This window comes from Scleropages formosus, chromosome 12 (assembly GCF_900964775.1).
Source record: "Scleropages formosus chromosome 12, fSclFor1.1, whole genome shotgun sequence".
In the NCBI taxonomy this organism is placed as follows: Eukaryota; Metazoa; Chordata; class Actinopteri; order Osteoglossiformes; family Osteoglossidae; genus Scleropages; species Scleropages formosus.
The window spans coordinates 16068775-16084245 of record NC_041817.1 but is presented as its reverse complement, the minus strand read 5'-3'; the positions used below and the strand labels follow the sequence as shown (position 1 = coordinate 16084245).

General features: G+C 40.5%; 1 protein-coding gene across 4 annotated transcripts in view; it reads right to left on the bottom strand.

Annotated features, from left to right (window-relative positions):
• Positions 1–1087: 1087 nt before the first annotated feature.
• map3k20a (mitogen-activated protein kinase kinase kinase 20a) overlaps positions 1088–15471 on the bottom strand; it is a 31606-nt gene continuing 17222 nt past the window's right edge. For 2 of the 4 annotated variants that reach the window (XM_018729670.2, XM_018729669.2), the window contains exons 11-20: positions 14481–14616; positions 7420–7464; positions 7235–7265; positions 6810–6949; positions 6403–6465; positions 6219–6305; positions 3749–3865; positions 3348–3422; positions 2212–2362; positions 1089–1903 (exon numbers count right to left, since the gene is read on the bottom strand). In XM_018729670.2, coding sequence (XP_018585186.1) covers positions 1206–1903; positions 2212–2362; positions 3348–3422; positions 3749–3865; positions 6219–6305; positions 6403–6465; positions 6810–6949; positions 7235–7265; positions 7420–7464; positions 14481–14616 — 1543 coding nt within the window. In that variant the 3' untranslated portion in view covers positions 1089–1205. Of the gene's footprint in view, positions 1904–2211; positions 2363–3347; positions 3423–3748; positions 3866–6218; positions 6306–6402; positions 6466–6809; positions 6950–7234; positions 7266–7419; positions 7465–8854; positions 10812–14480; positions 14617–15471 lie in introns of those variants that run through there. The other 2 variants (XM_018729671.2, XM_018729673.2) reach the window with 2 other exon arrangements.

Genomic DNA, 15471 nt, shown 5'->3' with positions numbered 1-15471 from the left:
TGTGGGTTTCCTCCGGGTGCTCTGGTTTCCTCCCACACTCCAAAGACATCACCCATAGTGTGTGAGTGACAGAGTGTGTTCCACTGATGTATGGATGAGTAACCCAGTGTAATTAGTGTATCTAGCAGTGTAAGTCACCTTGGTAAATAAGGTGTATGGGCTGATAACACTACATAGAGTTCATTGGAAGTTGCTTTGGAGGAAAGTGTCTGCTAAATAAATAAATGTAAATGTAAAAACCTGAGAAAAGATTGCTGGGATATCTGACACCAGAGTCACTGATTTGTTAATGTGGTTTATTCTCTGTGATCCAAGGCCTAAAATATTAAACACTAAATTTATGTAAGGTATTTTCCTGACCTTTATAAGTAATTCCCAAATCTTATTTTTTAAAATAACATGATAAATAGGTTATAGTATTTTATAATGTGCTTGCTTTTTGGTCTGCCACAATAACACCATTAAAATAAAAATATAAACATACACAAAGCCATGACAAAAAAAATAATAGCTTGTGCTAGCTTGTCTGTTATAACTCATATTTTCCAGTAGTTGACAACTAATGTATACTTACCACACATTTATTATCCCCGTTTAACATCTCAATAAACACAGATCATGTAAACACTTAGATATTTAAACATTTTCATATTAAAATAACTGTAAAAAAATGAACAGAATATACACAAAGGACATTTAAAAAGGCACAATATAAAATATTAGATTATAATACATATTAGATTATATATTACATTAGATTTATGTTTTTCCGGGGGAAAATAGATATCACCAGTAAGTGATTCACACTGATATAGTTGAACAATGGCAACAACCTGATCCTTAGGTCAGTGCAGGAAGTGGCCGTGTAAAACAAATAGTGAGACCTGTGTGTTACAGGTGTGTTACTGTCTGGCTGTAGTGTACACTACTAACCAGTGAAGATGTATCTCAGTGAGTGATCTTTTTATAACAACGAGAGTTTCTGAAAACACTCAGTGGATTACATCAAAATCTTCATCCATCCACTTTCAATAACTGTTTACAGTGTAGAGATTGTGATGCTCTGGAAACATGTACACACACACACACACACACACACACTCATGCACACATACAAAATGCAGACTCACCAAATCTTCTGAATATGTGGTCCAGTGAACATTTCTTTGGAGTGAGAAAGGAAGTAATTGGCAGGAATGGTCCTTTTAGCTCCTTCCACGGCCTCCCCTGCCCCCTCTCCTGGCTCGGCCCCGCACCATTTTATTGTCCTGCCTCTGGGCCTTCTTCTGACGCTCCACTTTGATCCAGCCTCCCTCGGCAGCTTTGGCTTCCTCGGGCTCTGTCTGGTTGCCATTGCTCGCTGCTGACAAACCGGGTATCACCCTGGGGAGGTTCTGTGCCGGTGTGCTGTTGTTGCCACCGGGCCTGTGTGGCCCTCCGTGGTGGAAGCCCCTGCTTGGCTTGTCAAAGGGTCTGGCCCCAGCCGGGGACCACCGACTCCTGCTTCCTTCACGTGGTACCGCCAGCGTGTTGCCGGGCTGACTGTTCTTGCGGTAGCTGTGCATGGGACTACCCGCTTGGGGGCGCTCTCTGTCGGAAGTGCTCTCTGAGGTGGTGCTGGAGGGACTGCTGCCCTTTGACCCCAAGGGCACGGAGGCCAGCCTGAGGGAAAGTGCCGAGGTGGGTGAAGCGCTCCGGGAATCGGCCCAGAGCGAGACCGAACTGCGGCTGGGCGACTTGCGCACAGCGGCTGCGTACGAGGCCTGGTCACTACAGAAGGTAAGGAACTGGTGCAGGGTTTTAGCCTCTGAGTAGCTGCTGGGCGTCCGGCTCCCTGGTGGCTGCACTGACTGACTGAGCTGATGCTTCTTTCTCACATGCCACATCCACCACTTATCCACATCTGAGACCCGACCAGAGAGAACAACATGAGGGAGACACGATATGTGAACAAAGTGTGCTCCAAGCAAACTCAAAAAACTACCAGGATTTAACAAGGGAAGAACACTCATTCAAGGCAACAGATATTCGGTGTTCTACTCAGAATCTAGTAAATCTAATAAATCAGTCAATCAAAAGCCACTATAACTACATCTTTCATATTTAAATGTCTTGTGTTAGCGAATGATGACTGAGTATTGCAGTATTGGAGTATACTTTGTTTCTACACACATTTTTGCTTTTTGATTGAGGATGCTTTGAGGAACCAACCTGAGTTGGACCTGCTTCTGGGGTTCCCTTCCACATCAACTGGCACCGTCTGTATGAGAAGCTGCACGGTCCTAATAGCGTCCTGCCCGCTAGTGGGCTTCCATTCCACCATGTGGCTGTGCTTGGTGCTCTTGGGTGATCTGACATCATTCTGAGGTGGAAAATGGCACCAAAGTTCAGGCTGTGAACTGGGTGTAGTTTTGTGCTGTCTGCTTGACACACATGGAGGGTTACATGTTACATTTATTTAACACCTTTCTCCAAAGCAACTTACACTATTAAGCTACTTTATTTACCCATTTATACAGCTGGGTAATTTCAAGTTAGAACCTTGCTCAGGGATACTAGAGCCGGAGGTAGGAATCAAACCTGCAACCTTTGGGTCCAAAGGCATCAGCGCCAACCACTACGCTACGCTATTAGAGCCATAATAACGCACTTAAGACAGAGCAGTACGCAAACAAACCCTGAGATGTGGTTAAAAAATGCAACAACTGCCTACACATTTTTCAGAACTGTAGACTGCAAACAAACTTTTGGCATTCATTAGATTTTGTTCTCAGAAATCATGCTCACTGTTGCACTGTATTTTTGCATGTTGTTGAATTTTTACAGTGCGTATATTTACATTATGACACACATTTTTATTATGTGTCATGAGTTTCAGCAGGCTCCGATTTGTGTTCACAAACATTAAATTGTTCATCCATTATCAATAACTGCTTGTCCAATGCAGGGTTACAGTGCACCAGAACATATCCCAGAAACAGAGGGCGCAAAACAGGGTACATACACTCTGGCTGGTATGCCAGTCCTTTACATGGCAATCACACACAAACCCATTCACTCACACATACACACAATGGCAATTTAGAGTTATCAATCCACCCAAAAGATATCTTTGGACTATGGGAAGAATCCCATGTGAACATGGGAAAACATGCAAACTCAACAGTCCTCACAAACTTTAAATATGGACTGAAATATTATCAGCACCATTACACTAAAATAACTAATACTGTTCTGTAATGTCTCTATACAATTCCATTTAGCACTGTACACAACAGAGGATTTCTCAAGAATTCCTTCAGCAGAGAATTACAGGAATCCTTTTACTGTATGAAAATAGTCCTTACTTCATAATTAACAAGGCAGTCAACAACCTGATTGTCCTTCAGCCCAACTATCCACTTGTCCATCACAAATGGTGGCTGCAAACAGAGAAGATAATAATTGAATAATGATTCATCTGACTGTATGGAACAAATGTGTTTAGTTGTTTTGACAGATGTAACGTTGTGCTAAATCACAACATGTCAATTTCACTGTTATACTGACTGACTCCACGTAACTGTTGGAATTTGGAGGACAGTGGTTCAAAGAAATGCATTAGAATTTTTAAAATATATTTTGGGAGAATACAGCAGTTCTTTTCAGGGCCCTGATTTGCCTGAAAATCTATTTCACAAGGTACAACTGGGGTTTGCACATCATTTCAATAGACACTCAGTTATTTGTCACATTCACATTTCTGCACCTTTGTCATCTTCACAACATCCACATCAGGTCTGTTGATGTTGAAGGTGACATCTTTGATGTAGGCTATCGCCACCTCGTCTCCATCCAGCTCTACATACATTTTCCACTTGCAGTCCTGCAGTCGAGAGATGGGGGGGAAAGATGCGTGTTCAGGTGTTTCAGCCTCGCATAGCTCCAGGACCTTTGGAGTCTGTCTCCACAATGAAGGCCTCTACAGAGGAGCACCTTCCTTCAAAGAATCACAGGACAAGTCATTTGGTAAGTTAAACTAACAGCACAACCTAGACGTCATTTCCACTCAACATGACACTGCAGATCTCTTTATATGTCTGATATAATAAACAGTAAAAAAAAAAATACAATGAATTTACATTATATTAGAAACTGCCACATCCTTTGCAACTGGTGCTGCCTTTATGCATGGTAATGATTTGGTTTTTATGGGCATAATGGGCAGATGAGGAGAGCAATATCATAATAAGTCATGTCTGTGTTTAACAGTAGTTCTTCAGCCACCGTGTGACAGTTACTGTAGCAAAGAATGCAGTTTGCCGAAGAGACCTTGCTCCTCTCTGTCTAATGCAGCTTTCTTACGCATTCTTCTCAACTGCTATTTTTGACCTGTCTTCTTGACTGGTTATTTTTAGAGAGGCTTTTCTGATGGGGGAACAAAATCAGAAATAGCAGAAATGAAAGTAATGAAAGCAGTGAACAGAAGCACTTGGAAAAACCTGGGGGTGATCCAAAAGTTTTTTTTTTTTTTTTCTGTACAAGTCCGTGACTGTAGGTGTGAGCCAAAACAGAGAAACCACTCGTTAAAGTTTCAATTACATGAGAGAGGGAATAACAACACTTTGAAGAAGTCCCTGGCTGTATGGAATCAGTTACTACATATCATTAATTGTGATGTTTGTGTCACAGTCATCACAGTTTCAAACATTTTTACCTGAAATGTAGGTAAAATAGTTTAAATCTAGAGTGCCAGGATAAGGCATTATTAGCTTTTGGGTGTTTTATTTTTTAGACAAAACATCTCACCAAGAACCATAAACCTGAAAGCATCCACATGCTCCTGCATGCTGACAAAGCGTCAATAATTTTTTTTTCCCCCATAATCCTACAGTGATGTTAGAGGTCACAGCTTAACCATGTTGGGTTCATGATCTGGGCCAATCTATTGTGTTGAAGAATCAAAGAGGACTGGATCACAGTAGTGTTCGCATGAGGAGTCGCGACCCAGTCCTTCACTGCCCCACTGGGACACGACTGGAGATGTGGCTCAAAAGAGCGACGCCGGGAAGCGGTCCGCTCAGAAGCAGGCTAACGACCCCGTGCCGGCCCCCGGTGAGCTGTCCACAGCCTGGTCTAATCACCACTGCAGAAACAATGTCCGGTAATGATGCACAGGCCCAGAGGGCCTCTTAATGACGACTCATACATAATTCAGCACCGTTCCCTTTTGGCGGAGCAGTGATATCCTCATTAGCGGGGGGGACTCTGGGTGGATGTCAGATGGTGGCCGCACAATCGCAGGGCTCTCATTTCGTCTTTGAGGAGCGCAGCTGCTTTCATGACACTGCCAGCGAAGAGGGCTGAGGGGGGTGGGGGGAACAGCACGCGGGTTTGTTTTATTTGGTGCGAAAAAACCTTCCAGTTTGTAAAAACAAGACTGACACGGAACCTGACACCAGCAAGGGGAAAATAATTAGCTCCCATTTTCTCAGCCTCCTGTTTCCTTCTCCCCGCTGTGTTTCTACCCACTAAACCACCACATGTCAGTGGAAATGGGAGGCAATTAGCGGGCTCGTTTCAGCCCCGCCGAACGCACTGAAAAGAGACTATTTATGACGGGACAATGAACAGCTGAAAGATTAAATAACATTTGCCTTTTAAAAAGAAAATGACTTCTGGCTAAATGGGCCATTTTTGATTATATTCAAACAGCAAGTGGAGAAGCAGTCGGTTTTTTTCCCCACTCTTTAAGACACCAACAAAAGACTCTGAGCAAGTGGGGAATGAATTTGAAACATTACTTAGATGAAAGATTTATATATTTCTTTTTTTTTTAAATTAAGAGCAGCAAATAGGCTGTTTTGAGAGAATCTACTTAGCAAAAGAGTGGTCAATATTTGCTTACAGGGCTGACAAAGGCCAACAATGGGATGCATCACCTAGTAATGAATATGAAATGAATGTGAAAATTGGAATGAATGAAAAGCTTAGCAATTCTGACACAGTTAAAAGAGACATTTTTAATTAGTAATGACAAGCTAGTATACAATGCCTCAAAATGATGCAGTGCTGCAATAAAAATAAATGGAGAGAACACATGTCTCTGCAAATAGTTAAAATGGTTTACTTCCATACTGGATATGAAATTAACCTTTTTCTTTGAGAGAGTGGAGGTAAGGCAGGGTTCAGCATACCCAGGGACAGTTTGTTGTGAATGGCTACAGGCAGCATATTACCTGGGGGCCGGTTCCAGCTTTCCAGTGGTATCCAAAAACAAGCTCCAGGTTAATAACCTTCTCGTCCTCCTTTTCTAATTCCTCATCCTGTTGGCGAGAGACCCCAGAGATGCCGCTAAGAAATTTGTGTTCCACTTATTACATATTGCAAATGAGAATGCATTTTGGAAGCGCTGCCATTTACCTTCATTAATGGAGGGAAGTGGAAAAGTCCCAAGTAATCGTTTGTCAACTTTTCAATCTCAGTCTGGAAGGAATTGGTGTATTATTTGTTACAAATACATGATCCCAGCTTGACTGCATTACATAAATATATATTTTTACTATTGTTATTATTATTTCTATTATTATCATCAGCAGCAGTTGCAACATTATCAATAACAGCAGTAGTAGTATTAGTATACTTTGGACAAAAATGGAAAGAATAATAGAAAAAAAATCGAAGGAAATAAAAAGGATGGCCGTTCAAAATTCATGAGCAAATCTTTTATAGAAAACTAAGGCAAAATAAGACAAATTTAGGTCATGTTTTGTCTGGTTTGAGGTGATCTGGGACCGCGAACGACGACTATGCAATGCTGACGTTAGTACCTTGAGGTGAATTATGTGACCCTTGGATTTGACCCCCATGTCCCTCATATCAGCCTCAGTAAGCAGCAGCAGCCTTTTGCCAGTGATGTGATTCTCCTTGAACAGGTCTGCGTACGGCTGCATGTCACATGCACCCTTGTCTGGAGTCACAGAGCACAGACAGACAAGCAAAATCACAGTAAATTCACTGTCAGCCATATGCATCATTAGCTACAATGCATTCAAATAGCTTAAACAGAAGCGTAGCATGTAGCTTAGTTCTTGGAAGGTACATGTATGTAACCTGAAGGTTGTTTGATCAAGTCTCAAAAGGAACCCTGCTACAGTACCCTGGGTATTTCACCTGAATTACTCCAGTATAATAACCATAACTGATCAATTTAATAATAGTACAAATAAATGAAAAACCAACGTAGTCAGCCTACCTGACCCTAAAATCTGCTGCATCCAGAAATGCTGTGGGTGAAATATTAAAGTTAAGAAACAAAAATTTAAATTTTAACAAATATTTTAACAAATGCTGCATGGTGTGAATGTATTGCAGTATAATAGTGCTCACAGTACAGTAATGCACATCTAATTGCTGGGAAATGATACTAAGAATACAAACCACATGTTCTTCTGTCCAGGAATAAATATCGAGGTTTGGAAGCAGCTGCGTGACAAGAATACAAAGAGATGTAACGCAGAGAAACAACCAAGCAACTGTTCATACATTCAGACAGAACCATATAAAGTTGTCACTACCTATAGCAATGTTTGAAACCAAAATAATGATGTGTGTTTGTTATTCACAGGTCAATATGACATAAAAGAAAACTCCATAATGCTGGTTTTCATGAATAACTGTGAAGTTACATATCTACAAATGTCCTTCAAATGCATTATAAAAAATTCAGTTTTAATGGAAAAAATGGAAATGATTTCCTCTGAAAAGTCAATTATTTGTCCTGATATTGTATTTTACAATTCAGATGACAGGGAAAAAGACATTCTGGAGAAAAAAACGAATATGAAATTGAAAATGATGTACTCTGTCAATCTGAGCAGCCTTTCCTAATGACAGGCCATTTATCGACCGTTCAAGGTAATCAGAGAGAAATTCTCTAGACAAAATAATCTTTTCATCATTGTGATCAGAACAATATATGGAAAAGGGGAAATTGCAATGAAGAACCTATAGTAAAGTATTTTGGCCCTCTCAATTTGCAGACACAAACATCCCTTAGCCAAACAGGAAACGTGGCATTTCTGGGAGAGCACAACTCAGAGTCACAGCGATGTGCTGCCCTTCAACCACATCAAGTCCACATGAGCCCTACCACTTGTTCCAGCAGCTTCAGCTCTGTGGCATCATAATAGAAGTAAACACTACCAAAAATCCCCACCGCTGCCATCGTTCACTGTAAAAATCATTTTAATTAAAATGACACATTACACCTCATGAAGCCATAACACATTTGGCTAATGAATAGCATAATTTTATTAATGTTTGAAGCATACTGTTGAGGTAGGGAAACAGACTTGTGCTGGGAGTAGCAAAGGGAAAGTTGGTGCAAATTAATTAACTGAAATTCCTTTCAGAGAGCCAGGGAGAAGAACACCCTTTGGTGATTACCAGTTCAGATACTGCCCTCCGGTGGCCCACTGCCATACCCTAAACTGCCTGGGGATTGAACAGTACATGCAAGACACCAATAAATTCTTAGACTGGGAAGAACATTTCTCCAGCACTGTACCCTAGCTTAGTTCTCTGTGTATGTGGTAATGTCATTTATATTCAGAAAGTTTCCAGCATTAAGAAAACTGTCACATGACATGGCATTATCATCATCAGAACACGTTAATTGATTTTTACTTTCCGAAAATGGACAGAGAAATTCAGTCCATTTTAATGTCTTTCAGTAGTAACAGGATATTTCTCTCAGGTCCACGTAGTCAGAATTAGACCAGTTTATGGCAGATTAAGCAAGAAAGGAAAGCTAAGAAAAACAAGCAGAAGGACAACACTTTAATATTAAATTTATTGAAAAATAAGCATGGGGAAAAGCTAAGACATTCATAACAAACTGCCTCTTTTTAAATAGATTCAAAAGGTAAACAGAATAGAAGGTGAACAGTATCATAGAAAAAAATTAAATAAGCATTTTGACAATAAACACACTATTGACTGAAAATCTGTGCATGATACTTCATATCTATATATTAAGCACTTGCAAAAATCACACAAAAGTTTGAAATGTCACACAAAATAGTGTAAATGGTAATTACTGGCAATCGTTAATATGTGTCTCCAGGCCACAGCGCTAAATGCACAAAAACAATTAACACATATGAGTGAGCCATGCTTTTTGCAGCACTGCTGCTCTACCTCATGTTAGAGAAAACACAACATTGCTGGACTTTCAGCTTCTGTAGTACGTTATTATGCCTAGATCATCTTAAGGAGAAAGACTCAAGTCTCTTTATCCTGGCAGTATCATTATATCCTAAAGCTGTAAAATGAGAGGGCTCCTTGTCTGAGGTTAAACACATTGGGACCAACAGTTCTTCTCACTCTGTCCCTGAATCTGGCATTACACCACCTACAGTATACATTCATTCATGTTCACAGCTTGTTTGTAAATTAAACGCTGTCACCACAATGAGTTTTCCAAGTTATAGTTTGGATAATCACCAGAAGAAACATGGATTTTGTTTATTAAGATTATAAATGTAGTCTGCAATTTATTTTATATTCTAACTTGGCAGTCAGTGACAATGACATCTCATATTACCTTTTGTATATACAGTACATCCCTTCAAAGCACAAGCCAACTTGCAGCTTGTCACACGACCCACATGAACAACCCTGACTGGACGCTTGATTTGAAGACTTCCTGTCTGAACTTTGAGAGACACAAATGCCACTGACTTGAGAGGGCTCAGCAATCAGCATATAAATCATGTACTGTATATAACATAATGATGTGTGCTTGTCGCAGATGGACCACAGGGCTGTGGCTGAGTCTGGAGAGCTCCGGGTCAGTATAAGCCATTTCAAGCTCACACTCACCCTGGTGAGACTTCATCACACCAGCCTCTCTCTGCTGTGTATAATTGACCAATCTTGGAAGAAGTGAAATGTCAATTTATTATAAAAGCGGTGCCTCCTCAATGCAGCCTCATTCCAAGGCTCTCTCCTCACAGCATGTCATTCTATACATCTCGCCCAGCAGACATGGGGCGCAGCATGGCATCATGCAGCTCAATAAAACACTCTATGAATGGCATCAGTGGGGAAGTCAATCCTCTGAAATGGATGCTATCAATATTGCACATATCACTCTTGAAAATCAAGGCATTTAGATTTTCTGTATAAATAATTTACAAAATACATAGCTGTACCAAAAATACCATAAAAATGTTATTACTTTGAAATAACTGGGCTAAATGCAATTCACAAAATGCAGGGAAGATTACACTAAAAGTAAAAAAAAAAAAAAAAGTCGCTTGAATCTAAGACATTCATCTCCACAGTGTTATTCTCTAAAGATCTGATTGCACTACACTTTAGCAACTGAGGACAACAAGGCGGCTTGTTGTGGCTGCAGTTTAAAGCTCAGGCTCATGCTGATACCAGCCTCCTCCACTCTAACACTCCTAAGCCTTGCCCAATGGGACCTAACACAAGAGTGGCATCTAGTCACTGTCATCAGACCAGTCAAAGTCGCCTATCCCGACGGCCATGTTGATTTTGCGGCCCGCACGGATGCTGCTGGACTTGGAGGAGTTCTGTTTGGCCGTCATGCTCAGCTGCACTCCCGAGGGCTGCGTGGAGCCCACCAGGTCCATGTCGAACACGTCCCCAAAGCCCTTCATGACAGCCTGAAGACTGCTTCCATCCTCCTCCCCGTTACTGGAGGCCATGACCTGACATGACATCTCCAGACTGTTTGACTCTTCCATCTTTGCCTCAAAGAAAGACTCCGTGCTAATCTTTGCAACGACTGGTAAGAAGAGCTAAGAGGGAGAGAGAAAGAGGGAGGTAAGGGTGGAAGGAGAAGGAGAATTAGATGTATTCTACAAGGACTGATTAGTTCATTTAACATACAAAGTTTAGACCCAAATGAAGAAAGATTCATTTTCAGCTTGTTTAATTTGAATTTTAAGATGAAGTTCCACTCTAAAAATAAGACTAGAAAATGCACAATAAAGGTGAGAATAAGACATGACTGAAGTCAAACTAAAAGAAGTAAGATTTTTTTGTGGAAAAAAATCCACGACAGCAAGATGCAGTTCTACTACAGTGTGACAAAAGGAAGTATAGAGGGACCACAATACCACCACAAGTGAGAGGTTTTGTTATTTATTTTGCATGCATCAAGCTGTGCTCAGCCCTTTGAATTGGGTCATATTTGTCTAAATTTTTAGTCTAAAAAGAGGAAGTTCCACAGACAATTCCAGCTCAAAAGGGAGACTCTGCAACAGCGGTACAGTTAATAGGAATAACACTGTAGCAGCAAAAAGCTCATTCACATCTCTCTGCGACAACTCCCTGCCCACTGACTCTACCAACACAGCGGATTCCCTTTCTGGAGAGTCTCATAGCCTCATCTAACACACTGCCTGTTCAGGACTGGATCTCATACTCTACCATTCTATAGCAGAGAGCCCCACATGCTATGCAGCCTTTGGAATTAAGCATTTTGTTTTACTTTATTCTTTCAAAGTGTGACAAAAATGAGAGTACACTCAGCCCTCATATAACATGGTCCTGCACAATGAAAAAATGCTACAGCATCTTATGAAAATACATATAATCCTTTTTTACACACCTTATGAAAATACTTATACCTTTATATATACACTTTTTCATACAATGATCTTATTATTCAGTACAATGTCATTTTATCCTGGCTACACTCATTTGATACAAGGCTTTTTTTTCAATGTCTACTATGTCTTTCACTCTGCAAAATATATGGACATAGGTCCTCCACAACAGAGCCAACTACTGCATATACTGCACTTCTTATCTCATTGACTCTTCCCAATCATTCACAATCCTTGAATAAGGAAATAATATAACAGCTGAAAAAGGAAAGTATACATAATTCCTGGTGTCAGGGGAAGCAGGTGTAAACATTTTGTGTGTGTGTGTGTGTGTGTGAGATAGAATTAATAACATTTTAATTCAATCTTGTCTGCTCTTTTATTTAAGCTTGCCTACTATCATGGAGCTTTTTCGAATAGTGTGCGTGGCTGTAGCAAAAGGGGTCTGTATGTAAAAAGCTACTTCACCATTCTGCATCTGAGTCTACATTTGGAACAGAAATAAGAATTAATTTACTTCTCATTTCATTATGATTTTGGTAGAATTTTTTCTTTTACTTGAAATTATAAATAAGCAATTTTTAGAATTAAAGATGTGTTATTTTATATTTGCTATTGGGGGGAATCCAGTGGCACAACGGGTTTGGCCGGGTCCTGCTCTCTGGTGGGTCTGGGGTTTGAGTCCTGCTTGAGGTGCCTTGAGGTGGATTGGTGTCCCGTCCTGGGTGTGTCCCCTCCCTCTCCAGCCTTGCGCCCTGTGTTGCCGGGTTAGGCTCCGGCTTCCCGTGACCCCGCTCAGAACAAGTGGCTTCTGACTCTGTGTGTGTGTGTGTGTGTGTCTTTGCTGTTTTGAAGCTTTATTGGGGATATAGGGTAACAGCAAGCTAACTGTGAAAATTTCATAAAGGGTCAAATATACACATGTGAGTAAGCAGGTGAGACTGAGAAGTACCAGCACACTACAGAGAGCATGGGAATATTGTTCGCACCATGCAGGGGATTTCACAGTCTCATAGCTGCTTGGTGTACTTTTCAAAAGCATTCTCAGTTTACCTGAACATCATGGGCCTGTACCTGATGTCTCAGAAGAAATAAGGAAAATCTGGAGTGATTAATAATAAGTGGTATTAATAATTGCAGACTGGATATGGGAAAAATATCAGGAGACCTAATAACGGGATGACTATGTTATTATTATTGTAATGAATTAATTTAGCAGACTTTTCACTATGGACTTGCAATGGAGAGCTTTTTACAATAACTTACTCATTTATACAGCTGAGTGATTGTTACTGGAGCATTTCAGGGAAAGTACCTTGCTCAAGAGTACTACATAATCAAGCTTTCGTTAACGCCACATAGCACATCTAATAGCATACAGTCCAAGTGCTTTGCTGAGAGAATGACAGAGGTGAAGTGAACTGTACTTCTATAACTTGTTAACTTTATTTCATAAACATCCATTAGCTAAATTATCACAATGTTTTCTAGGATAAAGGCTGCCTTGCACTATACTCTTGCTGAACAGACTCCATACCAATGCTCCCACTAATTTCTAAGGGGCTGTGTGTGCAATAAACTGTTTTTGAGCAAAATTTTAAAACGATGGCTGACATATGTGTGCTATGACAATAAAAACGTTAAACAGTCGAAAATGATATAAACTGTAGAAGAAAAAGCACCAGCAAGACCTATCAGCATATAATGGTCTAACAGGAGCAGGCAGACACCAGGCAATTTATATTCACTGTCTATTACACAAAATGTTTGAGGGTTACAAAATGGATGGTTTATGAGCGCTCAGTGTTCTGCCATGTGCACGTTAATGAATCATATGCACACACAAGCGCCCAGCTTAGAGGGAGCAGTGCTCTGGATCTCCGCGACCCTGCACTGGACAAGCAGTAATTGATAATGAATGAAAAAATAACAGTGCAAGGCAAGTTACACATTTTACTGTTAAATATACTATGAAATATGTTTGTGTTATTACCATCATGCATAAAAATATCTTGAATTCTGGTATTTTAATGAACTTTAGGTGACATTATGTGCCAAGGGAATGGTTATTTTTTAATATGCTCTCACATTACCAAACTTATTAACATGTCCATTTATGGTTAAATGTATTTACAGTATTAGTTTTGTTTACTTTAAACAAGATAAGCTGTAGAATGTGTAGTTAATTTTAAGCAGTACTGAAAATATGTAAAAAAAAGGGAGTGTGTTCATGGTGTAAAACAGCAGTAATTTATATAAATATCAGTTTTAAAATATAGCAGGCATCTATGATGAAAGATTTCTTCTGTCATTATTTATTTTGATAAAAAAGTACAACTTCTGTTTCCTGAAAGGCTTTTCTTGTCCAGGAATTATTGTTTCCCATAAGAAATAGTGGTCATTCAATTGCTCACATTGGGAATTTGCCTAATTGGGTGATTTAACACAATCAATTGACCTTGTTAACATTAACATGTGAGATATGAGCATATTGCATTGGGCTTCATTGTATAACATTAGTACTTTTGGTATTTGCAAGTGTTGAACATGACTGGTGCATTATTTCTATTTCATTTTAGTTTAAGTTTTCTGTGACCTAAGATACACTTAATATCATTCATTAGGCAGATCTGTATTGGTATATCAGACACCCCCCTGCTGATTCTCATGGTCTTCCAATAGCCCAAGATCAGTTGTTAAACCACTGATTTCATCAGGATTTCGCCAAGCTCAGAGGTTAAACCATAATGCCACATTGTCCCATCTCTGTATTTACCCATTCCCAACAGGGTTTCACTGTAGAGCACGCCATTGTGGTGTCTAAGTATGCTGTGATATGTATCCAGAGCAACTTACCGGGTCGCTAGATTGCTCAATTAGCTTGCGTTCCCACATCTTAAGACGACGTTCCCTCTCCTTCAGCTCCTGTTCCTTGGTGCTCAGGTCCCTCTCCAGCTTCTTGAGCCTTTCCAATGTGGCCTCAATCTCACACCTGGTGAGGCAGTTCACACATTCAGTTTGACTGTCACTTTCACACTAAGTTCCCATATGTTGAAGAGGCCACACATGGTCAGGCAGCATAACAAGTAAATTGCATGTTTTCACCTGCATTTTGGTCTCTTACTTGTCAGGGGTGACCCTTTACATAAAAACAACAAGAATAAGGATGAGGTGGATGTGCTAAGGAAAGTTCTGCTTTCCAGCTCTGGTGCATCACTGGAAATTGGATTGCAGCGCAGTGTGGTTTCTGTCCCTCCAGCAGGGGTAGCTGTGGCACTCTTGGCACAAACTGTGCTGAATCAGAAGGGCTTTGCAATCAGGTCCCTGCAGCAGCTATTTATATTAGGCATGTGACGTAGCCTGACATTCCCAGCCTTATCCTCCCCTACACCCTAGAATCTTTCCGCTCATACTCGAAACTTCTCTCATAATTGATTTCCTTGCTTGCCACTTTCCTGACAAGCGGTCTTAGAATTTCTCGTTGTCCTTCCCCTTCCATTGGCTTTTTACCCAGATTTCTTTCCTACCTTCTTCTTTCTTTCCTTCCAACTCCAAACACGCTCCCTCTCTCCTTTTGCTGTCCTAGCTCACTCTCTGACTTAAACAGCTGCGGTGGACAAAGTGGAAACACGAGTGTACCCTTCACGTTGCTCAGGGCTGACTTCAGACCAGAGTCTCTTAATATAGACCAGGTCAGAGCATCTGTGCAATGAACTGGACTGGACGTACTATTTCTAAGATAAAGCAGTCTCAATCTCATGACTGTATATATATATCTATGTCAGAGAAAAGTTCATCCAACATGAGCCTCAGAGAAGACCTTAACTCCAGCTGATATTCCAAAAGT